Below are 27,598 nucleotides of genomic sequence, written 5' to 3'. Positions count from 1 at the left end.
CCTTTTCTGGCTGAGTTTGCCTTCTTAAACTGTAACGACCTATCCGCAAAAATTATAATCTTTATAATTTTAAAATGTGAATTTACGGAAAATGCCCTTTGAGGCAAATCCATTGACTTTTGTAGACCATCTTGTCGTGTCATGTAAGATCCATTTGGTTGGCGTATTCTTGTAGTACTCGTCACTAAGGAAGCATGGGTGCAAACGTAACGCAATTTGGAGTTCTAAAGATTGCCAGAAAATCTGCAGAATCTGGCAACCGGAGAGGTTGAAGAGGAGGAATATTCCCTGCATTGACTATTGATTTTAGTTGATTCTTTTCGGGTTTTGACACATGATGTAACATAGGGTAATTCCACATTCTGAATCCATTTTTGACATCCATTTAGTGAAATTTTAATGTTTTAATGTAATTTCATAGTTGATTGGCTAATTGACAGCCACATGAATTTGTGAGTGGCGGAGATCCAACTGTCGGTTCATGGTAAGATTTTAGTATGTTATTCTAGAAGCATAATGTGGATCTTTGGAAGTTACGGATCAAAAATCCAAGGTGCGGATCTTCTAGATTGAGTTATGTAGGGTTATGAACCCTACTGTCGACCTTTGACCGACGATTGATTTTTGGTCAATGTGCCTCAAATCATTATATAACGTCCTTATGGATGTGTTTTATGTAAGTTATGTGTTCTATTGATAAGGATTCTAAGATGTGGTTTGATAATTGTTCTAGGCGTTGATCATTCGTGACGCCTCGATATTCGTGTTAGGGAGTTGTAGCGTGGACCTGAGGTGAGTGGGCTTTTGGTTTTCTATATATACGTATATATGTTCTCCATTTTCCTAGAAATGGTTTTAAATGGATTTACGTTTTTAAATGGCATGTCAATTGCATTACATTTTAGTATATGCATTAGTATAGATATATGCATACTATTGCATGACGCTGCGGACGCCCAGGTAAGCTTCAGGTGAGTGCATATTGATGATAGTAATTGCAGTGTGTATGGTTATGTTTGGATGCATTTAGTGTTCATTATCTTGCACCGCGATGTTAGTGTTCTGCCCTAGGCCAGAGCCTAGCCTTCACATGATCGTTCACCTCCCGCACCACACACTCACCTTGGATCCAAGGCAGGTGCCAGCCTATTGTACAGACCACATTAGGTGGTTCCGACTCGTAGGTGACTTGCGATACTTTGCACAGCCTTCACGATCGTAGCACTTGAGCGTACTTTTTACACCCAGCCTGTCGTACAGACCACATTAGGTGGTTTCGACTCGTGTGCAGGAATAGGTTGATGAGCTATAGGTTCAGTCGTATAGGTCACATTAGGTGACTCTGACTGGCATATTATTTTATATTGATTTCACACATGTCTTACATCTTTTAGTGCTGAAACGTTATGACATGGCATACTTCAGTTTTTACTGGCCCTGTGCATTGGTTTTCGTATGTATATACGTAGTATTATTTTCAGGAAACTATATGGGTTTTACAGCAAGGGGTTATAACGTTTTCAAAAGGTTTTTATTAAAACTTTATTCTCTAGCCCACTTACCCTTATTTTTTTTGCCCCTCCAGGTTTTAGCTGCTAAAAAGTTCGTATCGACGATGATTCTTGGCAAATCTCAATATAGGTGGCTACCTTCGAGGGCATGATCCTTACCACACTGCTGTACTTTACTTATGCTTTGACGTCGCGTGTAATATGGGTTCATTCTCGCTCACAGCGCACTCTTGTCTTTAGCCACTTTTAGGTTTAAATTTATTCACATTTTCCACATCACTATACTCTATGGCTTCGTCACCTTCCAGGTGTCGGCCAGTACAACTTGATTCGGAGTCCTAGTGAACATTCTGGGTCGGGGTGTTTCATAAACCAACTCAGAATTCTCACCCCAAACAAATATTCAAACCTTTCCATTTCTTCCCTTCACAAATTTCCAATTAGGGTTTCACATTAACTTTGATAAGAACTTCTATGAGTTAATTACACAAACACCCCTTGAGGTTTTTTGTGTTTTCACAAAACCCCCTCAGGTTCTCAACATATCACAAACACCCTTTGACATTTTAAAATCATTTCATCAAAAATACAAAAATACAAAAATACCCTTACGAAGTTAAAAAAAAATTGACAAGTCGGAAGCTGTGTTGTTGAAGCCGAATCGGAAGAAGAAGAAGCAGGTGTCGTGGAAGGAAGGAACGGTGGACAACGAGTTTATGCAGAAGAAGAGCTCCAAAAAGTGCTGCATCTTCCACAAGCAGAAGCCCTTCGACGAGGATGACAGCGACGATGATGAACACCATCACGACCACGATCACCTCTCACCTTCTTCTTCAGGCATTAACAGCAACCATTAAAAGACTGTCGATCAGAGCACGGAGGCAGAGACATGGGCTGGAAACTGGAGTGGTAGGCAAAGTTGCTTCTTATTGAGTGTGTTTAACATTAAGCCATTGAGCACAACCAACCAGTAAAAGATGATAAAAGCAACAAACAGAGCAAGTGGAAGAGAGTTTTGCGCTAACAAATTCAATTTGCATTGCCATTAAGCAACAAACAATTCTGCTGTAATGCACAGCCTCACATACATTATCATTATACAACAGTAACATATAACATGACCCCGTTCAAGAAGCCGGATTCCTATTTTTCGATACAAACTACAAACTAACACATGACAGCAACCAAGAACAAAATAATAAATAATTTGGTCGTGTAACAATACCACATTAATTAGTGATCGTTTTCTGCTAATTAATTTCATCATCTACATGTTTAGTTCATGCATTTTAATTATGTTACGTTGTTTTATATGAACAGATTAGAGATTAATTGAATTATAAATATTGTAATTTGATTAGATTAATTTGTTAACTTACTACTAACTTTGTTTTTTCTTTGTTTAATTTGTTTCAAATCCTTTATCTTTCCTTGAAAAATTGTTGAATTGGCAAAAAGAGAATCATCCGGTACCTGTAAAAATCTCTACGGAATCGAAAGATGTTGAAATTACTAGATGCAGTAACTCGAATAATTGCATGGAAGCAGAGGTCTCTGCATCTGTAGACGATAATGACAAAGGTACATTCTGCTTCATCGACTCATTTCTTATTAGATTTTCAACGCAATATGATAGTTCGTTGTAAATTTACTACACTTAGAAAAATTTATTTCTGTTTTCTGAATCGGCTTTGCTTGAATTAGTAAATGAAATTGTATCTTACTGTTGTTGATGCACAAAATCGGTGAGGACATTGGTACAACAGAAAGTGTGAGGTTTGTGACCTTTGCTAGGTTGCTCTGTTCATTAGTGTGGATAAGTATTTAAATGAATAGAGACAGGGAAGCAAACAACACAAGATGTAAGTGGTTCACCCAGATTGGCTATGTCCACGGAGTAGAGGAATTCTCATTAGTTGTGAAGGGTTTACACAAATACATAGGTTCAAGCTCTCTTTTAGTGAGTTCTAGTGAATAGTTTAGTACACACATTAGGGATTATTGTGGGAGAATGATCCCCTTTTATAGAAGAGAGTTTCTAGTTTTGTTGTGACATTGACACGTGTCGTGTTGTGATTGGCCTCTGATATCGACACGTGTTGCGTTGTGATTGGCCTCTGATATCGACACGTGTCGCGTTGTGATTGGCCTCCTAGTTGGAGGAAAAGTCTTGTGGGTCCTTGACGGTATGTTGTTGACCGGTGCTTAGTAGTTTCGGGATTGGTCAAGTATGGTACAAACAGTGCTCCCCTAAGTTCCCGAGTGAGGGAAGCTCCTCGCTTGGGGACTTACAAGATCCAAGACATTGAGTAATCACGAAACTTCCAAGTACCGAAGTGTGGTGTCACCTTCACTTACCTTCTCTGTCCTGTAAGTAGATGTGGCATCTTCTCTTGAAAGTATTTTTCCTTCATCCAGGAGTGGTATCTTTGGTTGGCATTGACGCACAAGGTAATGTATCATTTTCATTTGAAGCTTACTTGTAGTTTCAGGTTTGGTCAAGTGCGATACAAACCATATAGTAGGAGTCTCCCAAGTCTCTAAGCGAGGAGATCTGTCGCAGGAGGTGACAGACAAGGTAAGCAATCAAGGTTCCAAGCAATCAGTCTCAGATCGATAGGTTGATCTTGGGTTTCGGCTGATTGTAATCATTCTCCCTGTCTCTCATTCAGCAATAAGGATAAAAAGAAGAAACAAGGAGAAGATATGATGTGAGGTACTCTTGTTTTTTGAGAAGACGGACGAATCGGCATGTGCTTTATTGTACTTGACTTTCCACAAGTGTATTCTTGAACTGGGCTGGAGGGTTTTCTGGTTTCCTCCAAAGGAGCGAGCCGACTCCAGAATTTGAGGGTCAAAATAAGTCTGTCAGACCTGGAGTATGTTCGATCCTGATGATATGAGATACTTTTGATGTTTGATAAAGTAGTAGATGTGGTATGGCGAAGCTTTGTTCTTCGACGACGGTGCTAGCAAAAGGCTGTTGCAGGTTGACTGGGAGGGGCTCTTTCCCTTCTGTTTTCTTTGTGTCGTCCAGTCTAGTGGTCTTTCTAGCATTTTCCTTATAATTTTACTGATGGTTGCAATAAAATTGTTTTTTTACAAAAATTTAAAAATTAATAAGTATTGTATCCTCAAAACTCAGAATGCTCAAATGACCTAATAAAATTTCATTGAACTTTAGATGAATGAATCAAGTTTTTACCAGAGATAAGTGTTAATCTACAATGGCTATTTTATTCAAAAAGTTTTTTAGTAGTTTAAAATCATCAAACTAGCTTTTTTTCTTAATGTGTTAAAACTGGTTACCTGCGGGTAACGAGTTCTTAACGTGTGATCATACCGACCCAATTAGTTAATGTATTGACTTGAAACACATTATTTTCACATCATTTCGAGTTGGGTTAACAGATCGGGTAAGATATTGTCAAATCTAACATTTGATAGGAAAATTATTAAAAATTGAATCAGAACAAGTCCACAATATGATATGATGGATTACCAAAGTCAATGGATGAACCAAACGCTGCCTGATCACATCACTTTCATATTTTCAATCTCCTTGCAATCCAGAAAGTCGTCTGCAACCTAACCAGAAATATTCCACACGGAAGTATTCATATAGGGATTTTTCTCCATCAATTATAGATACTTTGTCTGCCAGAAAAGGCAGGATACAAAATGGCAGAATCAGTTGTGTGCTTTGTTTTCTTTGTGTCGTTCAGTCGTATTCCTAGCATTTTCCTTGTAATTTTATTGGTGGTTGCAATAAAAATATCCAATCCAATTGATTTTCTCTAGGAAATTGATAAACCGTATACTCTTTTTAACCTCACTTTGATAATTGAAGTTAAAATATTAAATTTGTACTATTTTTGATCTTACCAATTCTTAATTAATTTATATTCTTTATATTAATTTGTAATCTCTTGTTAATCAGAGGGTATATTTTGTGGATTATAGAAATTTCATGAATTATGATTGAGCCTTCTCCTTTTGTATGCACAGATTGATCCAGCCACACATATTTTGTATGCACAGTTGGCCAAGCAAACTGAATTAATGAAACCCACGGCGAGTCAGTTGGCCAAGCAGTCTGATGTTTCCTTTTGTTCTAATTGTTTGGTGGTCCAGTTTTCTAACTTGTCCCATTTTCCGACTCTTGATTACAGAGTTGCGAAAAAGCTCGGGAAACTTTATGAGAAATCACAGAATTCTCCGCCACCTACGAAAAGGCAGAAGTTGGAGGCTGGCTGTGTACGCAAGGTGCACTTTGCAAATTGGGTAGTGCTATCCACACATCCATTTTTACTTCTCACGCATCCCTCTCAATTTTTCGGCCATTGAAAAAATGGATGTGTAAATAACACTATCCCACAAATTACGCAACCGAAACTATATCAGAAGAGCGATTATAACGTATTAAAGTACCATCTCGCTAAATTATCCAGCAATGTTTCAGAGATTAGAAACAATCATACCACTTTCAGCTCAGTCATTCCATCAAACGGCTGGTACGCTGCAATCCCACTTATGCTCAAATCACCACCGTCCGTTCCCACCATCGATTCCATCAAATTCTCCGAAACCCATTTCTCAATCAAATCCAAACACAGCTGCAACCACACCCAGAAAATTAAAAAGTCGAACTTTACATAAACTCCACTCCGAAAACATAATTTACACAAAACCCAACAAAATCTCACCCTGTTCTCGGACAATCCGAGTTGAATAACCCCGTCCGGATTATCCACCCTATCGTACGGGTCCTCCGAAGCCCTATCCGACCCAATATAGTACGGCGAGTCATTGGGCTTCGCAACCCAGCTCGCCCGGGAGGACATCCGGACCCATGGACCCACGGGTGGACAAGCTGGACCGCGACAGCGTTCTGGGGAGCTCCGCCAGGTTGGAGGAGGACTGGGAGGGGGAAGGTGGATCGGGTTTGGAGGGTCAGCATCGTTTTAGGTAGAGCTGGATGCAGTAATAGAGAGCACATGGGATTAGAGAGCCGAGGATGAAGCCGCCTCTGCCTTGGACGACGCCTTGGAGTGGCACAATCAGTCTCATCGCGGTGACTCAAGTGGGCTTGTTTCGGGTTGGGTCAGAGTCGGGTTCGCGGGTCCGGGTCTCGAGCTGTAGTGGGAGGGTTTCGGGTTGGCCGTTGGTTGGCGTGGATGGATTGAGTGAGATTCGAGAGCCCTGCGAGGGAAGTGTGTGTTTTGCAGTTTTGCTTCCAGAAACTTTTGGTCTGTTTGATTGGCACCTGCCAGTTTCCATCTTTGCATCTTTTGTTGGAGTGCAAACACCATCGTCGTATAATAACAAAAAGAACGATATTTCATTCTTTTTGGGGTAAAGATGTAATTTTGAATCAAATGCTTTTCTTATCGCATTTTTCGTACTGTATTTGTAACCGTTATCTAATAAAGATGACATACACATGTGTGAACCCTACTTTTATTAGACAAATCCAATTCTAGGCTAAAAGCCAAATTTTTCCATTTATTCCTCCCAAACCCAACCCAACCTAAATGTTTGGACTAAAAGCCGAAAGCCTAACCTAAGCCAAATTCCACCCAAAAATTAGCCCAGGATTCAGCATGGGCCCCACCAATGAGCCTGAAACTGGACTTTTTAGGCCAGAAGGATTGTAATAGAAAAACTGTTTCTGAGTTAAAAGTTAAATTTTCTAGACTAAAATTTTTAAGTTTTAGCCCAAGAGTTGGAGTTGATCTTAGGGAAATTGAGAAGTTTTTTAATGTGCTCAAAACAATAGTTGTATCATATGTCATGGTGCAAATACTAGATACTATTTCGTATTTCGAGCATACCGAAAAATATGAGAAAAGTGAAAATGTAAACGACTTCATGAATGATGGCCGGCCTACTGAATATAAAATGGCGGTTGTTTGTTTGTTTGTTTGTCAAACCCAGCTAGTGCAATGGTTGGTGTGGTCTCACTTGTGGACCTCAACATAGCAATTTTCCAGCTCAGCTGACTATATTGCAAAGATGTCAACTCTCTTCTTATTCATCTCTGACTATCATCTCTGATCGCATTGTTAATTATCTCTTTAATTCGAGTGTCTCGATAATATACCAGCATATAATGAATCCACTCATATATATATATATATATATATATATATATATATATATATATATAGGAAATCTTTAAGGGAAGGGATCCCAATATTTTTATAAAAATGAAGATTCTTTGTGGGGTCCATACCACATCGAAATTTAACGATCCGAACTCTTTATTTTTCAAGTTGCACCTCATAGATCATCCTTGCAAAATATTAGCCAAATCGAAAATGTTTAAGACATCTAATTGAGTTCAAAGAAATTAACGAATACTTTGTTATATAAAAAAGAATAAAATTTGATATTGATAATTAAACAGGCAAATGATTTCGGATAGAATTGAATTTTTGCAAGGATGATCTATAAATCGAGACTTACAAAATAAACGATTCAGATCGTTGAAATTCAATGTGAAATGGGCCCCACACCTAATTCCTATTTCTTTCAAAAAAATAAGATTCCCAAGTAGAGGGCATATAGTATACCAGCACTCAAATTATTGAACATTCAATATGATGGATGAGACAAACGCTGACTCATCACATCACTTTCATTGATTCGGTCTCCTTGAAATCTAGAAAGTCATCTGCACCTAAGCAGAACACAATTTATTCATGCTCTCTGTTGATAAGGCGTTTAGGGCAGTTGCAAAGTCGGATTTCAAATCTTCAACACCTCGTCAGGATAACGATTTTTTGGTCAAGGTTTAGAGATTCCCCATGCCCTTCAAAATCTACCTAATCTGTTGGAGCTAGTTTTGAAAATCAATGCATATGATGGTGTGTAGCTGCATTTTGAGGAAGGAGGATTTCACAAACTGAGGCATCTGGAACTCAGGGACATGGGGGGACTAAATTCATTGATCATAGACAATGGGGTTATGCCTCTTCTCCAAGAGTTTCACATTGGACCTTCCCCACAACTGAAGGAGGTGCCCTCTGGCATCCACCGCCTCCGAAAGCTGAGATATCTTGGTTTTTTTTTTTTTTTTTTTTTTTTTGACATGCCAAAGGAGTTTGAACGACATATGGACTACAATATTGTATTGTTGAACATATACAAGATGTCCGCTTTAGTTACAAGTTCGGACCAAAATGGGGTTGTATATGAAACTCATGCCCTACGTAATTCCAACTTTTCTTTTTGGTAGAAGATTCCAACTTGTGAAACCAAGCATGGGAATGGGATGGTCTCTTTTTGTACAATTTTTTGTTTTAGAGGTTTAGGGGTCGTTAAGAGTTGGTTGTTAGCTCTGGTATCCTAGTTTCTCTTGCAGGTTGACCGTTGACTGGGAGTGGCTCTTTCTCTTCTGTTTTCTTTGTGTCGTCAAGTCGAGTGGCTTTCCTAGCATTTTCCTTATAATTTTATTGGTGGTTGCAATAAAGCTGTTTGTTTATAAAACTTAAAAATAAATAGGTATCTTCGTCTCAAATGCTCAAATGTCATGATAAAATTTTATTGAACTTTTGGCGAATGAATCAAGTTTTTACTAAGATAAATGAATCAAGTTTTTATGAAGATAGATGACAACTATTTACCTCAAATTTTTGTTGTAAAAATGAAAAATCCCTTACTTTTTTCTTTTTCCTTTTTTTTTTTTTTTTTTTTTTGTTTGTGTGAGTTTTGTCCCTAAATCAACAATTCAACTAATTGAGAAAAGTAATTGAAGAAAGTTGAGGTATCACTATAAACTCAATTGGCAACATGGGGAGTAGTCCAACTATGCAAGATCCCTCATTTCATCAATAAGATTCATTTTCAACACCGTCCCCTCACATGTGGCGAATTTTCAATCCGAACACGTAAACAACACAAATGGGGTGACGTAAAGCACATGTGGCTGTTGGGTTTCAGGCATGGGACAACTTGCTCTAATACCATGAAGAAGTTGAGGTTTCACCATAAAAACAATTGACACTATAAGGAATAGCTCAACTACTTATAAGTACAAACAAGGTCTTTCCTTCCATCAATGTAATATTCATTCTTAACAGTAATAAGACTGAAGAACATGATTTAGTAAACTAAATCTTACCATTTTTCATCACAGAAGAGGCAGGCATTGATTACCAAATAATAAAAAAATAAATAAAATAAAATAAAGAGGCAGGCATTGACTGTTGAGGTGGTGCTGACCTACTGAATAATAACAAAAAGAAAGACATTTAATTCTTTTTGGGGGTAAAGATGTAATTTTAATCAAACTGCTACTCTTGTCACATTTTACAGCACATTTGTACCACATCTACAATAGAGATAAATTTTTTTAGTGTCCGAAACACAGACACATACGTTATATGTCATTATACAAGTTTATAGCATATTTGTACCACATCTACAATAGAGATAAATTTTTTATATGTCATTATACAAGTGGAGAAACACTTGAAAAAAAAAACTTCCCCAACACTTAGTACAATAACATATGGGGTGCCATCCGTATTTTGAACACATCGAAAATTCTCTCTTAATAGAGATGTAACAGCCACATGTGTTGGAGGGCCTTCTTCTATTAAAAAATATGATAATTTTGAATTGAAAATTTGAAAGGCTTGACTAATGACAACATGCCTACCAAGTATAAAATGGTGGTTGTTTGTTTATAGGAGAGTGCTTGATTTTGATTTTCGTTTGGTTGTGCTACCTCTTCTGGATCTATGAATGAAGGGAGGAGATTTTTAATTTGCAGGATCTAGTTCATTAATTTGTTGGTCTAATTAAGTGATGCGATAGACCCATGAGCATCGTACTCTCTATCACAATTTATGGTTTGAGATTTTGTTCTCACATGATATTCCTGTAACATGAAGTTTAACATTTTAATTATGTAATCATGAGGTTTCCAATGAGCTCAGATGAGTGGTTGAAGTCTACTCATTGTTTTGCAATTAGTGATACTTATTATAATATTTTTATATCTAATTTGTAAGGATCCTTTTGAAATTTAATTCTTCGTGATATATATTCATAATGCTCTTTTATAAATGAATGAAAATATCACAATCTTCTTGTTAAAAAAAAAAATTAAATAAATAAGAGAGGTGGGTAGGTGTTACTGTTGATGCATAGCCACAGTCCGCCTTGTTGGCTTTGGTATGGCAATTACTAGTCAATCCCAGCAGCCAGTGGTGCAATGGTTGGTTTGGTCTCACATTTTTGGTGTGCCTTGTTCAATGACAAGTGATACTCTGTTTTGTATTTCAGTCACATCAAAAAATTTATCCTTGTATATCATTTTAAATCCAGGGCATAATTGACCAGCAGTTCTTGAATTATTGAAAATTGAATCAGAACACTCTGCAATATGATATGATGGATTACCTAATCCATTGGATGAGCCAATCGCTGCCTTATCACATCATTTTCATATTTTGATTTACCTTGCAATCCAGAAAGTCGTCTGCAAAGGATTGGGATTACATCCGGATTTACATTGTGAGAATCTTAAGGATTTTCACTTTTTAATTATTCATCGTGTATCGTACGATTAGAAATCATTTGACTTTTTTTTATATAAAATCAAACATAAATAATACCTGACGAAAACTAATCACATGATGTACGATAAACGGATAAGATGTAGTGATCCCGAGATCCGGAGAGGATCCTCTTCCGTCTGCAACCAAACGAGAAATACTGCACACAGAATTCTAAAATGTTCATAATTTCATATAATTGAGCAAATATTCATCAATTATAGATGCTTTGTCTGCCAGAAAAATGGCAGAAGAGATTGTATGCTTTGTGGTCCAGAAGTTAATTCAACTACTCATCACCACAGAAGCAAACCTGTCGAGAAATGCACGTACTGAAGTTGGTTTCATCAAAGATGAACTCGAGAGCATCCGATCATTCCTCAAGGAAGCAGATGCTAAGGCTGCAGCAGCAGATGGAGAGACGGGGAATGACGGTGTCAAAACTTGGGTCAATCAAGTAAGAGAAGCAGCTTTTTACATTGAAGATGTCATTGATGAATATTTGCTCCGCATCTTACGGCATCATCAACACCATGGATTCCTTCGTATTTTCCACAAAATTATCCGGTTGGCTAAAAAAATGAGATCACAGGATGGGATAGTTTTGAAAGTTGACCGTATAAAAGAATTGGTTCGTGAAATCAAGGAGAGAAGTGAAAGATATGGATTCAAATCCCTTGATCAGCAAGGCCAGAGCAGTGGAGAAACGACTCTATCATGGAACGACCCTCGAGTGGCTTCTCTTTTCATTGAGGAAGCTGAAATCGTGGGGATTGAATCTGCCAGAGATGAGCTAATTCGTTTGTTGGTAGAAGGAGCTCCGAGATGTGAAGTGATATCAGTGGTTGGTATGGGAGGACTTGGGAAAACCACTCTTGCCAAGAAAGTATATGACCAGAAGGAGGTGATGGCACACTTTGATTGCTATGCTTGGATTACGGTGTCCCAGCCGTACAGGGTTGAGGATCTTCTGAGGACGGTAATCAAAAAGCTCTACAGTTCAAGGAAGGAGCGTTTCCCAGAAGAAATTGACACAATGGATGAGGAGTCCCTGATTAGCACATCAAGAGAGTATTTGCAGCAAAAGGGGTACGTTGTTGTGTTTGATGATGTGTGGAAAGTAGATTTTTGGGGGGCTATAGAACATGCTTTACCCGATAATAAAGGCGGACGAATAATTATCACTACACGGATTCAAGATGTTGCCAATTTTTGTAAAAGATCTTGTTTTGTTCATGTTCATCACTTGCAGCATCTGCCTCGAGACAAGGCATGGGAATTGTTTTGTAGAAAGGCATTTCAGTTTGAATTGGAGGGAAATTGTCCTGAAGAGTTGGAAGAGTTGTCTCTTAACATCGTCAAAAGATGCGAAGGACTACCCTTGGCAATTGTTTCCATAGGTGGTTTGCTGTCAACTAAAGGTAAAGTTGTGTCTGAATGGCAGAAGTTATACAATAGCTTAAGTTCAGAGTTAGAAAGAAATCCCCACCTTACAAGCGTCACAAGAATCCTATCCCTCAGCTATCACCATCTACCGTATTACCTCAAATTGTGTGTGTTATACTTTGGCATTTTTCCCGAGGATTACTCAGTTAGTTGCATAAGATTAGTTCGGTTGTGGATCGCTGAAGGCTTTGTGAAACCGAAGAGGGGCAAGACACTAGAAGAGGTTGGAGAGGAATACTTGATGGAGCTAATTCACAGAAGCCTGGTTCAAGTTTCAGAAGTTTTCACTGATGGAAAAGCTCGAGCTTGTAGAGTTCATGATCTTTTGCACGAAGTCCTACGTAAAACGGGTGTGGATTCAAGCTTCTGTCATGTGTTATCAAAAGACGAGTCGACTTTTAAACCAACAAATCGACGTCTCTCAATGGACATCAGTCCCTCTGAGGCCCTAGGAAGCATTACACAATCTCATATTCGTTCTGTATTTACTTTCAACCTAGAAGAATGGCCCGAGTCTTTTCTCGATACATTGAGTGGAAACATTAAACTTCTGAAAGTATTGGATTTCATGGATGCTCCAATCAATCGACTTCCGAAATATGTGGGAGATTTGTATCTCTTGACGTATTTAAGCCTGAGGAATACAAAGGTGAAGTTGCTTCCAGACTCCATAGGCAATCTACTAAACTTGGAAACCCTGGATCTAAAACAGTCTCTGGTGTATGAAATACCAGCCAAGATCAGTAAGCTTGTTAAGCTGAGGCATCTTTTGGCCTACCATGGTGACTACAACTACGACGTGGGTTTGTTCTTGAATATGGAAAAAGGAGTGAAGATACATGAAGGTATTGGATGCTTACAAGCTTTGCAAAAACTGTGCTACGTGGAGGCGAATCATGGAGGGATCAGGCTAATCAAAGAACTGGGAAAGTTAAGACAGCTGCGGAAGTTAGGCCTAAAAAACTTGAAAAGTGAAGATGGAAGGGCTGTGTGTGCTTCTGTTGAAAAGATGAACCACCTTGAATCTCTAATTTTATCTGCAGTAAATGAACATGAAGTCCTTGATCTAGAATCCATTTCAACTCCACCACAATTTATCCGTGCTCTCCGCTTGATAGGGTGTTTAGAGCAGTTGCCAGGCTGGATTTCAAATCTACAACACCTAGTCAGGATAACCATCCTTTGGTCAAGGTTGAGAGATTCCCCACTAAAAGCCCTTCAAAATCTACCTAATCTGTTGGAGCTGGTTTTGGCTATCAATGCCTATGATGGTGTGCAGCTGCATTTTGAGGAAGGAGGATTTCAGAAACTTAGAGTGCTAGGACTCAGGGAAATGGAGGGACTAAATTCTTTGATCATAGACGATGGGGTCATGCCTCTTCTGCAAGAGTTTCACGTTGGACCTTCCCCACAACTGAAGGAGGTGCCCTCTGGCATCCACCATCTCCGGAATCTGACATATCTTAATTTCTGTGACATGCCAAAGGAGTTTACGCGGCAGATGGATCCAAAAAATGGCCAACATTATTGGATTGTTGAACATATAAAAAATGTTTGTTTTAGTTACAAGGTCGGACCAAGATGGGGTGCATATGAAAGTCATGCCCTGCGTGATGCCAGCTCTTCTCTTTGATCGAATGCTTGATTCCAACTTGTGAAACCAAGCATGGGAATGGGACATGTTTTGGTTAAGAGTTGGTTGTTGGCTGTGGTATCCTAGTTTCTGTTGCAGGTTGACTGGGAGGGGCTCTTTCTCTTCTGTTTTCTTTGTGTCGTCCAGTCGTCCGCATTTTCCTTGTAAATTTATTGGTGGTTGCAATAAAAATGTCCTATCTAATTAATTTTCTTACGAAAATGATAAACCGTATGCTCTTTTTAACTCACTTTGATCATTGAAGTTAAAATATTAAATTTTTACTATTTTTTGTCTTACCTATTCTTTACTAATTTATATTCTTTATATTAATTTGTAATCTCTAAGATATTTTGTTAATCAAAGGGTAGATTTTGTGGATTATAGAAATTTCATGAATTATGATTGAGCTTTCTCCTTTTGTATGCACAGATTGATCCAGCCACACATATTTTGTATGCACAATAGTGGAAAAATTTTGAGTTCTTGCATGACGGTGTATGTTCAAATTTCATGAATAGCTAATTTAACATCTAAAGGTGAGGACCCACAAATGCAAGCGTTGGGGGTAGGGGAGTGGATCCCACGATTTCAAAATTCTAGACCGGAGGAACATTTCTCTCAAACTTGGGCGCTAAAAAATGTCGTCATCTTTCCTTTTCTGGCTGAGTTTGCCTTCTTAAACTGTAACGACCTATCCGCAAAAATTATAATCTTTATAATTTTTAAATGTGAATTTACGGAAAATGCCCTTTGAGGCAAATCCATTGACTTTTGTAGACCGTCTTGTCGTGTCATGTAAGATCCATTTGGTTGGCGTAATCTTGTAGTACTCGTCACTACGGAAGCGTGGGTGCAAAACACATTGTATGTGTTTTGCATGTTTTTGTTCATGCTTCTATTCTTTGTTGTCGTTGTGGTGACTCTGAATGGAATTCTCAGTTATCTATTCCTCTACAATACATGATACATCTTATTTTTGTTCATTGACAGATGATGCCACATGCTTGAGATTTTTATGCCATCACTCTGTTGGTTCTTTTGTGATTGTTATTATTTGTTTTAAAATGTGTATGCCGTGTGTGCACAGATTAGAGCAGAGATCCATGATTTAAATTCAAAATAATCCTCACATCAAACTTAGTTAAGTTCAATGTTGTTTTTTGAAACTTTGTATGCTGTTACCAATAACGTTAAGTTTAAATCATTTTATCATAACATTATGTATTTAAATTTAACTAATAATGTTAAGTAATAAAACAACGTAACAAAACAACATTCATTGAGACACGCAAAACAAGAATCTTCATTAACGTTATTAATAAACCAATCAATATTTCATAATTTTTTGCATGTAAGTGTACTAATATCGATCCAAAGCCACATGGCCTACTTGTGTGGTCAAATCTTTTGATATAACAATCACTCGACGTTTTCAATGTACATAGCATTAATCTTTAGTACATTAATTCAAATAAAATTGTGGCTCAAGGGAACAGTTAATGATCCACATGGCATCAAAGTATCTTACTCAATTGTATATTACACATGTGTATTGCATTATGTGTGTGCGAATACCTTTTTTCACCGTCAATCTATATTAGTTTTGAATTCTGAGTTGATTTAACTAACAGGTTTCTTTTTATTTCAGATTAATTTGGTTCTCGCTAAATGAATCAAAGATCATAAGACTAGAACCAATGGTTTCCAAAAAAGGTTGGTTCTTGAATATTTTCATTTATGCTTTTTCAGTTCTTTGAATGGACTTCCTATAATCCAAAATGAGCCATTGAACAACTCTTTTGCTACATTGTGTTTGCAAATCAATATTTAGGCTAATAATTGAAGGCTGATTCTTTTTTGTTGAAAAATGTAATCTGGATTCTTAAACTGTGGTGGTTAATGTGGTTTTTAGGTGAATTTTTCGGGTGGGGGAGAAGGGTTGGATGGGGGCTTTAAATTGTTAGTGTCAATTGGTATATAAATATGTGCAAAACATGGATATCATGGAAGAATTCAAATGTTTTTTCTGCATTAGGTTGGAGAGCATGATCATTTTCTGTTTACACATCACAAAGTTTGTTTTGAGTACTTCTCACGCCATTGAGGCACAAATGTTCTTCCTGCATTAGTTAATGTTCTTTATATCAAAATTTCATAAATTCAATTTTCCTTTGTATCCAAATATGTATTAAAGTAATTGTGATTGAAGTTTGTTTATGTCTGCTTTCCAAGATTTATTTTTTGTTTACATGTCGTACTCCGTTTATGAATGATTTTTGGTTAACTGAAAGAATGCTTTTCATTCTTGGTTTTCAGGACTTTATCTACCATTTACAAGTCAACCCCATAATACCAAAGTACAAGAGAAGCCGGATTGGTTTTCAGGACTTTGAGGTGATTTTTGCTCTAACTTATTTAGATTTTATATTCTGGGTTAATTATCAGCCGGATTCTGTTGCTAGATTTAGAATTGTAATTTGGTACCACTGTTGCCACCTGCCGCTTCAGTTTTCACATCCAAATGCCACAAAATGCTAATTTTAAATTCTAGGTTATGGGTAAGCATTATTATTTGGAGGCACAAATTATTTTCAGCCGCTAAACCAAGTTCTAAATCTTTTTTTGTGTAGTTTACATTAGGCTATCCAAGCCCTATTTTAAATGTATGATTGGTTTGCGTGAAATGAATGAAAAAGAGAGTCAGAATACCCTGTGAGATGACCGATTTCAGAAACCATTTTAAATAAAACGTATCAAAAGTGTTGAACGGAGAGCTAAAAGATTATTTGCATGGAAAACAGATTTCACTCTGTTTTCTTTACTCAAAGTGCTTTTATTTAATCCGGTTCTGTTTCGGTTGCGTAGTTCGTGGTTCGCAGCGACTAAGAATTGTTTCCTAAGAAATCTATTGAGCTAAGTTCTTTTGGTGGGAAATTAGGGTTGCTGATGTTAGCAATGGATTGAGTCTTTCTGTTTGGTATGATTATATCTCTAAACAAGCATTAATAAATAGAACGATTTTGATCAATAATTTTATTCGGTCAAGATTCAAACTCCCATTGTAGAGCAAACTATAACTCAAACTCCCATTGCAGAACAAACTAGAAGTCAAACTCCCATTCCAGATCAAACTATGAGTCACACCCCCATTTCAGAGCAAACTGGGAACGAGGAGAAGCAATAGGGCATGGCTATTTCCGGGGCATCGGTCGTTTTGAGATTCTGGTGTAATTAGGTTTGAACATTCTGCACCTCTGCTTCTTGATTTATATATATCTCGAATTTCTCTCAATTGCTAATGGATTTATCTTCTTGGGAAATTTCAGAAAGTCGGGTCGTGTGAGGAAGAAGCTAGTTTGTTGCCATTTTTAGGTATATAATTATGTGCCCTGATAGCATATTCAAAGCCTATTTAGTTATATGGGTTTTTTATTTATCTTTCTAAAGCTTTTGTGCCTGGATTTTAAATATATGATTGATAATTACTTAGCACGATAATTGTCAAGCATTTGATCGTTATTCATGAATACAAAATCTTCATTCACAAATCACAAGTATATGATGAACTATTTAGAAATTCGGCATTTTCGTCATCCAATTCAATAGCATTGGGGATACTATGCTAGAATTCTATTACAGCTCCAGTTAAGAGATGTGAAGCATGAAGAATATCTCTTTAGGAAGTGTTAGCTAATCCGGTTAATTGGTCAACGAAATTAGCCATTTCTGTCATCTAAATTGGATAAGCTAGGAAGAATGTTAGAATGATTGATCATATTCGTTAGCCCTACGTTTTTTTATTGCATAATGATGGAATTGACACGTCATTTAGTCATAGTAATTGATGTAATAAGTACGTATCAACTGCTGCATTCACTCATCTATCATTCTCTTCATTTAGGTAACATGTATCTTATTCGTGCAGTTCAAGGTGATGCATTCAAGTCCCGCAGCAACGCGCGGGCACATTTTCTAGTTCAAGCTAAAACACATACCACTACATGCAATTCATCCATGACATTTGGATTAAATATAAACATGAGTGATTCATTAATCTTGGTGAAAATAGTTTTAATAAACCATGTAATCCCTAAGAGTATGATATTTACCTTAGGAGAAATTACAATCCTCAATCACAAGAAGCATAACCAATTTTAACGTGAAGTTTGTTCAAAATTGCATTCAATGACTTTTCTAAGCATCACAATGGTGATCAAGCATTAAGGCACATAGATAGTTTAAGTTAGTGATTGAAAATATCAAAGCAAGCATGTAATAACATTTGAGCAATTAAAAGAGAAATCCACGTATTCATGTTGAGGCCCATGGCCTCACTCTAGTGAAAGAAAATTAGTTATACATACTTATCTGAAAACATAAGAAATTATCCATGAAAAATCAAAGAAAGAATACAACATTTATTTACAAGGATTATTCCTGCGAGCTGCTTCCATCCTCCGCCCTCTGCCTTTGCTCTCTGTCTTCTACTGTGCCTTTGCTCTCTGTCTCCACACTTCTCTTCCGTCCGTCTCCCTGCTTCTCTTCTGTTTTTCCTCGTCTGTTTCGTGCCCTTCCCTCAACCAAATGCAGCTATCTGCTTTTTCCCAGCCACAAAGGCCCAATGGAAGAAGTCAAATTTCACTTCGGTAGTGGGATGACAAAGCGAAGCACAAAGTCCCCTTTCTTTTTCTTTTTCTTTTTTCTCCACTTGCCGTGTCCCAGCTTGGAAAATTCCAAAAACGGTCATTCCCAGTTGCCAAAGCAGGTTGGAGCTTTTTATTTAAGAAAATTAATGAAAATGGTTTAAAATTTTTGAGATTTAATGAAAACGACAAAAATGTGTTGTAAGTAAATAGTATCGGGATTGATTTTTTAGAATAAAAATATGATTTTTCGTTAAAATAAAAAATACCGAAAATATTTCATTAAAACTTTATTTTTATTTTCTTAAACTCATAAAGGGGGAAAAGGAGAGAGAGTGGCAGAAAGAAAATATGGAAATAATTTCCACAATTCGTTTTCTATGTTTGCACACTTCCAATAATTTTCATCACTCCATTCTCACACCAAAGGAAACATAATCATGATGTTCACTCATCATATTTTTTTATTTATTTAGCCGAAAGCCAATTCTAGAAACACAATATAGCAAAAATATCACAAATACTTAAAGCTTCTAACTAATTTAGACAAGAAAACAAAAATAAAATAATGAAATATATAGTATAAATATTGGTTCATCAATATACACAGTTACACACTGAGTTGCTTTCATCTATAAAATCTAAGAGCTCTTAGATTTATTAACATGCCGAAACAATTCAACGAGATGTGGATCCGAAAAATGGCCAGCGTTATTGGATTGTTGAGCTTGTACGAACGGCATGTTATTTGCATTTACAAGCGTGGGACGAGATGCTGCACACACAAGATTCACAACCTGCATGATTCCAGCTTGTGAAGGCACACAGGCGAGTCTTACTTAACACCAGAATACTCTGCACCTCAGGATGCTGCAGTGAAATTATCAAATTTCATTTTTTTTCCCTAGCTGCCAACATCATTTTATTCTTCTAGGAGATACGACAATTGGTGAGAAGAACTTATATGGAACAGGTTCACTGTAAACATGGCATCCTAATTTAATAATACAATGCTACATGACATTGTCTTATTGGACCGAGGTGCAAAAATGACGGTGAACTTATTTCATGTAAGTTGCTCTTATTGTTGGATGTCCTTGAGCAAATTTTTCAATACAAGGTGGGTTTTTAACCAAAGATAGTTGTGATCCACATCAATGTTGTGCGGAAGCGTCAAATATGAAACCAATAATCTAATACGACAAAATATGACAAGACAAATAATCCAAATTGACACAAGGATTTATACTGGTTCGGCGTAAGCCTACGTCCAGTTCAGAAATAACGAGGAAATTCCACTAATAGTCAAAATGGAGATTACAAATTTAGTTCAACTCTCAAATCTCAAAACTCACATACACCCAATAACTCTCACGCATACAAAAAACAAATGGAGAAGATGGAAACACACCAAATCCCTTCTCCCAAAAGTCACAAAACGTAGCACCAATATCTTTGATTGAGTGATTACAAACAAAGGGGGAGAGCAGCAGCTCGTCTTCAAATGGGAGAGCCGAATGCTCTCTCCTCTGCTCACGTTCTTTTCAGCTGCTTCCACTTCACACTCTGCTGCTCTCCTCTACTTATCTATCCACAAGCTCCAGCAAGGAAGATAAAGAGCACAATAATCAACAACAATAAAGTTTTTTTCCGACTAATAAGATCGGTTATATGAATTATAGAACAACATTTCAACTTTTTCTACTTTGCCAACAACAAAATGCCGAAAGAAAAAAAGAATCAACCTTTTCTTTTTTTCTACAAACATCATCATTATGCCTCCTCATCATGTTCCCAATCATTATGTCCCTTTTTCTTATTCTATTTTTCTTGCTTTCGGCTTCTTTAACAAATGCAGCAGTTGCTGCCAATTAAAACAATAGAAAACCATCCCGTGGCTTTCACATGGACCAACCTTTTCTTTTTTTCTACAAACATCATCATTATGCCTCCTCATCATGTTCCCAATCATTATGTCCCCTTTTTCTTATTCTATTTTTCTTGCTTTCGGCTTCTTTAACAAATGCAGCAGTTGCTGCCAATTAAAACAATAGAAAACCACCCCGTGGCTTTCACATGGACCAAATAAACAATAGAAAAACCATCCCGTGGATTTATTCCTTCTAATCCATCAAATCAAGAAATTCAGATCGTTGAAATTTGATCAAATAACTAAAATTATTATAACTTTTAAAATTGATTCATATTTATAACTGTTTGATTAAATTTCAACAATATAAATTTTCTGATTTGATGAATTAGAAGGAATAATCCATACCTAATGCAATATGCGCCAAGCGCTACCTTATCACATCATAATTCAATATGAGCCAATCGCTGCCTTATCACATCAAAATTCAATATGCGCCAATCGCTGCCTTCTCACATCATAATTCAATATGAGCCAATCACTACCTTATTACATCACTTTCATAGTTTAATTCACCTTGCAATCAAGAAAGTCGTCTGCAGCAGATTCGGATTCCATCCGGATTCAAAATGTGGCAATGTCTTAGTCATTAATCATGCATCATGCGGTCAGAAATTATTTGATTTTTTTATTTTAAATTAAACATAAATAGTATCTAACGAAAACTAACCGCACAATATACGATGAACGGTTTGTAAGTATCTTTGTAATTCCCACCAAATGGATCCGGACAGGATCCTCTTCTGTCTGCAGCCTAACCAGAAATACATCACACAGAATTCTATAATGTTCAAAATTTCATACAATTGAGCAAATATTCATCAATTATAGATGCTTTGTCTGCCAGAAAAGGGCAGGATACAAAATGGCAGAACAGATTATATGCTTTGTGATCGACAAGTTAATTCAACTACTCATCACCACTGAAGCAAACCTTTCAAGAAATGCAAGTACTGAAGTTGGTTTCATCAAAGATGAACTCGAGAGCATCCGATCATTCCTCAAGGAAGCAGATGCTAAGGCTGCAGCAGCAGACGGAGAGACGGGGAATGACAGTGTCAAAACTTGGGTCAATCAAGTAAGAGAAGCAGCTTTTTACATTGAAGATGTCATTGATGAATATTTACTCCGCATCTTACGGCATCATCAACACCATGGATTCCTTCGTTTTTTCCACAAAATTATCCGGTTGGCTAAAAAAATGAGATCACAGGATGGGATAGTTTTGAAAGTAGACGGTATAAAAGAATTGGTTCGTGGAATCAAGGAGAGAAGTGAAAGATATGGATTCAAATCCCTTGATCAGCAAGGCCAGAGCAGTGGAGAAAACAACGACCCTCGACTGGCTGCCCTTTTCATTGAGCAAGCTGAAATCGTGGGGATTGAATCTACCAGAGATGAGCTGACTGGTTTGTTGGTAGACGAAGCACCAAGACGTGAAGTAATATCAGTGGTTGGCATGGGAGGACTTGGGAAAACCACTCTTGCCAAGAAAGTATATGACCAGCCGAAGGTGATGGCACACTTTAATTGCTATGCTTGGATTACGGTGTCCCAGTCGTACAGGGTTGAGGATCTTCTGAGGACGGTAATAAAAAAGTTCTACAGTTCAAGGAAGGAGCTTTTCCCAGAGGAAATTGACACAATGGATGAGGAGTCCCTGATTAGCACATCAAGAGAGTATTTGCAGCAAAAGAGGTACATAGTTGTGTTTGATGATGTGTGGAAAGTAGATTTTTGGGGGGCTATAGAACATGCTTTACCCGATAATAAAGGCGGACGAATAATTATCACTACACGGATTCAAGGTGTTGCCAACTTCTGCAGAAGATCTTGTTTTGTTCATGTTCATCACTTGCAGCATCTTAATCCAAACAAGGCATGGGAATTGTTTTGTAGAAAGGCATTTCAGTTTGAATTGGAGGGAAAGTGTCCTGAAGATTTGGAAGAGTTGTCTCTTAACATCGTCAAAAGATGCGAAGGACTACCTTTGGCAATTGTTGCCATAGGTGGTCTGCTGTCAACCAAAGTTAAAGTTGTGTCCGAATGGCAGAAGTTATACAATAGCTTGAGTTCAGAGTTAGAAAGCAATCCCCACCTTACAAGCCTCACAAGAATCCTATCCCTCAGCTATCACCATCTACCGTATTACCTCAAATCGTGTGTATTATACTTAGGCATCTTTCCTGAGGATTACTCAGTTAGTTGCATAAGATTGGTTCGATTGTGGATCGCTGAAGGATTTGTGAAAGCAAAGAGGGGCAAGACACTAGAAGAGGTTGGAGAAGAATACTTGATTGAGCTAATTCACAGAAGCCTGGTTCAAGTTTCAGAAGTTTACATTCATGGAAAAGCTCGAGGTTGTAGAGTTCATGATCTTTTGCACGAAGTCCTCCTTAAAAAGGGTGCGGATTCGAGCTTCTGTCATGTGTTATCAAAAGACGAGTCGACTTTTAAACCAACAACTCGACGTCTCTCAATGGACATCAGTCCCTCTGAGGCCCTGGGAAGCATTACACAATCTCATATTCGTTCCATATTTACTTTCAACCTAGAAGAATGGCCCGAGTCTTTTCTTGATACATTGAGTGGAAACATTAAACTTCTGAAAGTATTGGATTTCACAGATGCTCCAATCAATCAACTTCCGAAATATGTGGGGGATTTGTATCTCTTGACGTATTTAAGCCTGAGGAATACAAAGGTGAAGTTTCTTCCAGACTTCATAGGCAATCTACAAAACTTGGAAACCCTGGATCTAAAACAGTCTCTGGTGTATGAAATACCAGCCAAGATCAATAAGCTTGTTAAGCTGCGGCATCTTTTGGCCTACCATCGTGACTACAACTACGACGTGGGTTTGTACTGGAATTTGGAAAGAGGAGTGAAGATACATGAAGGTATTGGATGCTTACAAGCTTTGCAAAAATTGTCCTATGTGGAGGCGAATCATGGAGGGATCAGATTAATCAAAGAACTGGGAAAGTTAAGACAGCTACGGAAGTTAGGCATAAAAAACTTGAAACGTGAAGATGGAAGGGCTGTGTGTGCTTCTATTGAAAAGATGAACCACCTTGAATCTCTAATTTTAACTGCAATAAATGAAGATGAAGTGCTTGATCTAGAATCCATTTCAACTCCACCACAATTTATTCGTGCTCTCTTCTTGATAGGGCGTTTAGAGCAGTTGCCAGGTTGGATTTCAAATCTTCAACACCTCGTCAGATTGGTGATTTGTTGGTCAAGGTTGAGAGATTCCCCACTAAAAGCCCTTCAAAATCTACCTAATCTGTTGGAGCTAACTTTGGATATCAATGCATATGATGGTGTGCAGCTGCATTTTGAGGAAGGAGGATTTCATAAACTTAGAAAGCTACATCTCAGGGAAATGATGGGACTAAATTCTTTGATCATAGATGACGGTGTCATGCCTCTTCTCCAAGAGTTTCGCATTGGGCCTTCCCCACAACTGAAGGAGGTACCCTCTGGCATCCACCATCTCCGGAATCTGACATATCTTCATTTCTATGACATGCCAAAGGAGTTTGCGCGACAGATGGATCCAAAAAATGGCCAAAATTATTGGATTGTTGAACATATACAAAATGTTCGTTTTGGTGACAAGGTCGGACCAAGATGGCGTGTATATGAAATTCACGCCCTGCGTGATTCCAACTTTTCTCTTTGGTGGAATGCTTGATTCCAACTTGTGAAACCAAGCATGGGAATGGGACATGTTTTGGTTAAGAGTTGGTTGTTAGCTCTGGTATCCTAGTTTGTCTTGCAGGTTGACTGGGAGGGGCTCTTTCTCTTCTGTTTTCTTTGTGTCGTCCAAACGTATTCCTAGCATTTTCCTTGTAATTTTATTGGTGGTTGCAATAAAAATATCCTTTCTAATTAATTTTCTTTAGGAAAATGATAAACCGTATGCTCTTTTTTGATGAAATTGAGGTTCCACCATAAAACCAATTGGCAATATGAGGAGTAGCCCAAGATCATATAAGCACATAGCAAACCTTGCCCCTTACCGATGTGGGACAACTCTCAACACGCCCCCGCACGTGTGGCGGATTTTCAAGCCTACACGTGGACAACAACTGGGTGACGTGGAGCGCGTGTGGCCGTTTGGCTTCACACGAGGACAACCCGCTCTGATACCATGATGAAATTGAGGTTCCACCATAAAACCAATTGGCAATATGAGGAGTAGCCCAAGATCATATAAGCACATAGCAAACCTTGCCCCTTACCGATGTGGGACAACTCTCAACATTTTTAACCTCAGTTCGATAATTGAAATTAAAATATTAAATTTTTACTATTTTTTATCTTACCAATTCTTTACTAATTTATATTCTTTATATTAATTTGTAATCTCTAAGATATTTTGTTAATCAAAGGGCAGATTTTGTGGATTATGGAAATTTCATGAATCATCATTTTTTTTTTTGCCAAAAGTTTCATGAATCATGATTGAGCTTTCTCCTTTTGTATGCACAGATTGGTTCAGCCACACATATTTCGTCGTCGTCGTCATCTTTCCTTTTCTGGTTGAGTTTGCCTTCTTAAACCAACCCGGAATTCTCGCCCCAAACAAATATTCAAACCTTTCCGTTTCTTCCCTTCACATATTTCCAATTAGGGTTTCACATTAACCTTGATCAAAACTTCTACGTACATATATATATTTATATATAATCTCCCTCTCCCTCTGTTTCTGAATTTTGATTTCACGGGAAGGTTTCGAACCCGATCGTTTCTTCGAAAGTCTCCGAAAGCTTTTCGACAAAACAAAAGTCCAAAATAATTGTGATATAAAAAAGGAAATAAATTTTAAAACACGCATGGAATTGGCTGGTTCATTTGCCTGAAAGCTGTTGAAGTCCTTGACCTGCAATCCATTTCAACTCCACCCGAATCTATTCGGTTTCTCTACTTGAAGGGGCCTCTAGAGAAGTTGCCAAGTTGGATTCCAAAGCTTCAACAACTTGTCAGGCTACGAATTTTTTGGTCAAGGTTGACAGATGCCCCACTGAAAGCCCTTCAAAACCTTCCTAATTTGGTAGAGCTTGGGTTCTCATACAACGCAAATGATGGTGTGCAACTGCATTTTAAGGGAGGCTTTAAGGAACTCAGGGTGTTAAAACTCAAGCACTTGCCCAGACTAAACTCATTGATCATAGACAATGGGGCCATGCCTCTTCTCCGAGAGCTACAAATTGGGCCTTCTCCACAACTGAAGGAGATGCCCTCTGGCATCCAGCCCCTCCCAAATCTTAGCTTTCTTAGATTTGTTGACATGCCAAAGGAATTGCGACGACATATGGATCCAAATAATGGCCAACATTATTGGATTGTCGAACATATACAAGATGTTCTTTTTAGTTACAAGCTGGGACCAAGATGCGTTGTATATGAAACTCACGCCCTCCGTGATTCAACCTGTGAAAGCATATCTACATGTGAGTTTTAATCCCAGCACACCCCATATAACTCGCAAGGCTCAAATGAAATCGCCAAATGCCATTGTTGACATGATCTCTGTTATTCTTTATTATTATTAACTGCTATAATGTTTGTTTTGTATGAAAACAAAAAATAAAAACTTCATTCATGTTTGTGAGGAGTTGATTATGTTTGAGCAGGCAACATTGATTATTTCTCACAACCCAGACAAGTGTTTGGCTAATTATTTCTCAAACTATCTAATCAAATGAAGGGCTAAGAGTTTCAGTTTGAATGACGGTCCTAAATCATTTCATTCGTTCCAGACATGTTTCTGAATTTGAAGCATTAAACTTTTACTCAGCACAAGCATTGTGCGTAAGATTTATCGGTTGAAAGCTTCATGGCAACTTGCAAGGTTGAATATCATTTGCAACCCAGCTAGCAGAAACAAAAGAGTCCCTTCTCTAGTACCAAGCTTAGCTGGAAGTCGAGGTTTTCACCACATGAATTAATTACGTAAAATGAAACAAATTAAATCTGCATTATGCATGGTTCGTGATTGATGGCACATTCAAATCAAAGAGAAGCAGCTATACATGTTAATGGAAGATCAGAGCAAAAGGCATGGCTTAAATTTCATTGCTTTACATCTGCAACCTTATCAGAAAGAATACAAAAGTCTCCAAGCATACAGATAGTGTGTTAAAACCTTATTGCATAAGTTAATGAAAAGTGGCAGAAGCAATTGTATTCTTCCCAGAGACGTACGCACTGAAGTTGCTTTCATCTCTAAAATCTAAGAGCTCTGAGATTTATTAACATGCCAAAACAATTCAACAAGATGTGGATCCGGAAAATGGCCAGCGTTATTGGATTGTTGAGTTTTAATCCCCCCATATAACTCACAAGGCTCAAATGAACACCCCATATAACTCACAAGGCTCAAATGAAATCGCCAAATGTCATTGTTGACATGATCTCTGTTATTCTTTATTATTATCAACTGTATAAAAACTTCATTCATGTTTGTGAGGAGTTGATTGTGTTTGAGCAGGCAACATTGATTATTTCTCACAACCCATACAAGTGTTTGGCTAATTATTTCTCACACTATCTAATCAAATGAAGGGCTAAGAGTTTCAGTTTGAATGACGGTCCTAAATCATTTCATTCGTTCCAGACATGTTTCTGAATTTGAAGCATTAAACTTTTATTCAGCACACAAGCGTTGTGCGTAAGATTTTTTTCAGTTGAAAGGCTTCATGGCAAGCCTACCACAGGTCTCCAAGGATAATCACAGGCAACTTGCGAGGTTGAATATCATTTGCAACCCAGCTAGCAGAAACAAAAGAGTCCCTTCTCTGGTACCAAGCTTAGCTAGAAGTCGAGGTTTTCACCACATGAATTAATTACGTAAA

At 37.7% G+C, this 27,598-nt stretch overlaps 5 protein-coding genes and 1 long non-coding RNA gene across 9 annotated transcripts; 5 read left to right on the top strand and 1 right to left on the bottom strand.

The window, feature by feature from the left end:
* The first annotated feature begins 194 nt into the window (after window positions 1–194).
* On the top strand, window positions 195–2,368 carry INH3 (inhibitor-3). The gene is made up of 3 exons (XM_088688350.1): window positions 195–267; window positions 1,642–1,679; window positions 2,147–2,368. The coding sequence occupies exons 1-3, from the start codon at window positions 195–197 to the stop codon at window positions 2,366–2,368; spliced, it is 333 nt and encodes a 110-aa protein (XP_088544476.1).
* Window positions 2,275–6,806, bottom strand: ACS12 (1-amino-cyclopropane-1-carboxylate synthase 12). Of its 3 annotated transcripts, none has more exons than XM_088692679.1 (3): window positions 6,218–6,806; window positions 5,993–6,127; window positions 2,275–2,412 (listed from the first exon to the last, which is right to left on the bottom strand). In XM_088692679.1, exons 1-3 carry the CDS (start codon window positions 6,353–6,355, stop codon window positions 2,380–2,382), a joined length of 306 nt encoding a protein of 101 aa, XP_088548805.1. In that variant the 5' UTR covers window positions 6,356–6,806; the 3' UTR covers window positions 2,275–2,379. The 3 variants fall into 3 exon arrangements, with proteins under 3 accessions (XP_088548805.1, XP_088548801.1, XP_088548804.1); XM_088692675.1 differs by lacking the exon at window positions 2,275–2,412 and adding an exon at window positions 2,525–2,996; XM_088692678.1 differs by lacking the exon at window positions 2,275–2,412 and adding an exon at window positions 4,922–5,099.
* A 4,392-nt stretch (window positions 6,807–11,198) lies between these two features.
* Window positions 11,199–14,364, top strand: LOC137720707 (disease resistance protein RPM1-like). Its single transcript, XM_088692664.1, has one exon. The coding sequence runs from the start codon at window positions 11,322–11,324 to the stop codon at window positions 14,154–14,156; it is 2,835 nt and encodes a 944-aa protein (XP_088548790.1). The 5' UTR covers window positions 11,199–11,321; the 3' UTR covers window positions 14,157–14,364.
* A 1,177-nt stretch (window positions 14,365–15,541) lies between these two features.
* Window positions 15,542–17,679, top strand: LOC148698976 (uncharacterized). 2 transcript variants are annotated; one of them, XR_015952199.1, is made up of 4 exons: window positions 15,542–15,872; window positions 16,476–16,553; window positions 17,255–17,394; window positions 17,486–17,679. It is a non-coding gene; the product is annotated as an uncharacterized LOC148698976 (long non-coding RNA). The 2 variants fall into 2 exon arrangements; XR_015952196.1 differs by lacking the exons at window positions 15,542–15,872; window positions 16,476–16,553 and adding an exon at window positions 17,022–17,136.
* Window positions 17,680–21,460: 3,781 nt separating this feature from the next.
* LOC137721027 (disease resistance protein RPM1-like) lies at window positions 21,461–24,633 on the top strand. The gene has a single exon (XM_088692650.1). It carries the CDS (start codon window positions 21,598–21,600, stop codon window positions 24,430–24,432), a length of 2,835 nt encoding a protein of 944 aa, XP_088548776.1. The 5' UTR covers window positions 21,461–21,597; the 3' UTR covers window positions 24,433–24,633.
* A 14-nt stretch (window positions 24,634–24,647) lies between these two features.
* Window positions 24,648–26,472, top strand: LOC148698975 (disease resistance protein RPM1-like). The gene is made up of 2 exons (XM_088688317.1): window positions 24,648–24,657; window positions 25,616–26,472. Exons 1-2 carry the CDS (start codon window positions 24,648–24,650, stop codon window positions 26,203–26,205), a joined length of 600 nt encoding a protein of 199 aa, XP_088544443.1. The 3' UTR covers window positions 26,206–26,472.
* Window positions 26,473–27,598: the final 1,126 nt, after the last annotated feature.

The sequence above is a fragment of the Pyrus communis genome, chromosome 1, assembly GCF_041283825.1.
Source record: "Pyrus communis isolate YQ-2024b chromosome 1, ASM4128382v1, whole genome shotgun sequence".
NCBI classification, from domain to species: domain Eukaryota; kingdom Viridiplantae; phylum Streptophyta; class Magnoliopsida; order Rosales; family Rosaceae; genus Pyrus; species Pyrus communis.
Note: the sequence above shows the minus strand (reverse complement) of the source record. Positions and strands in the feature narration are given on the sequence as shown.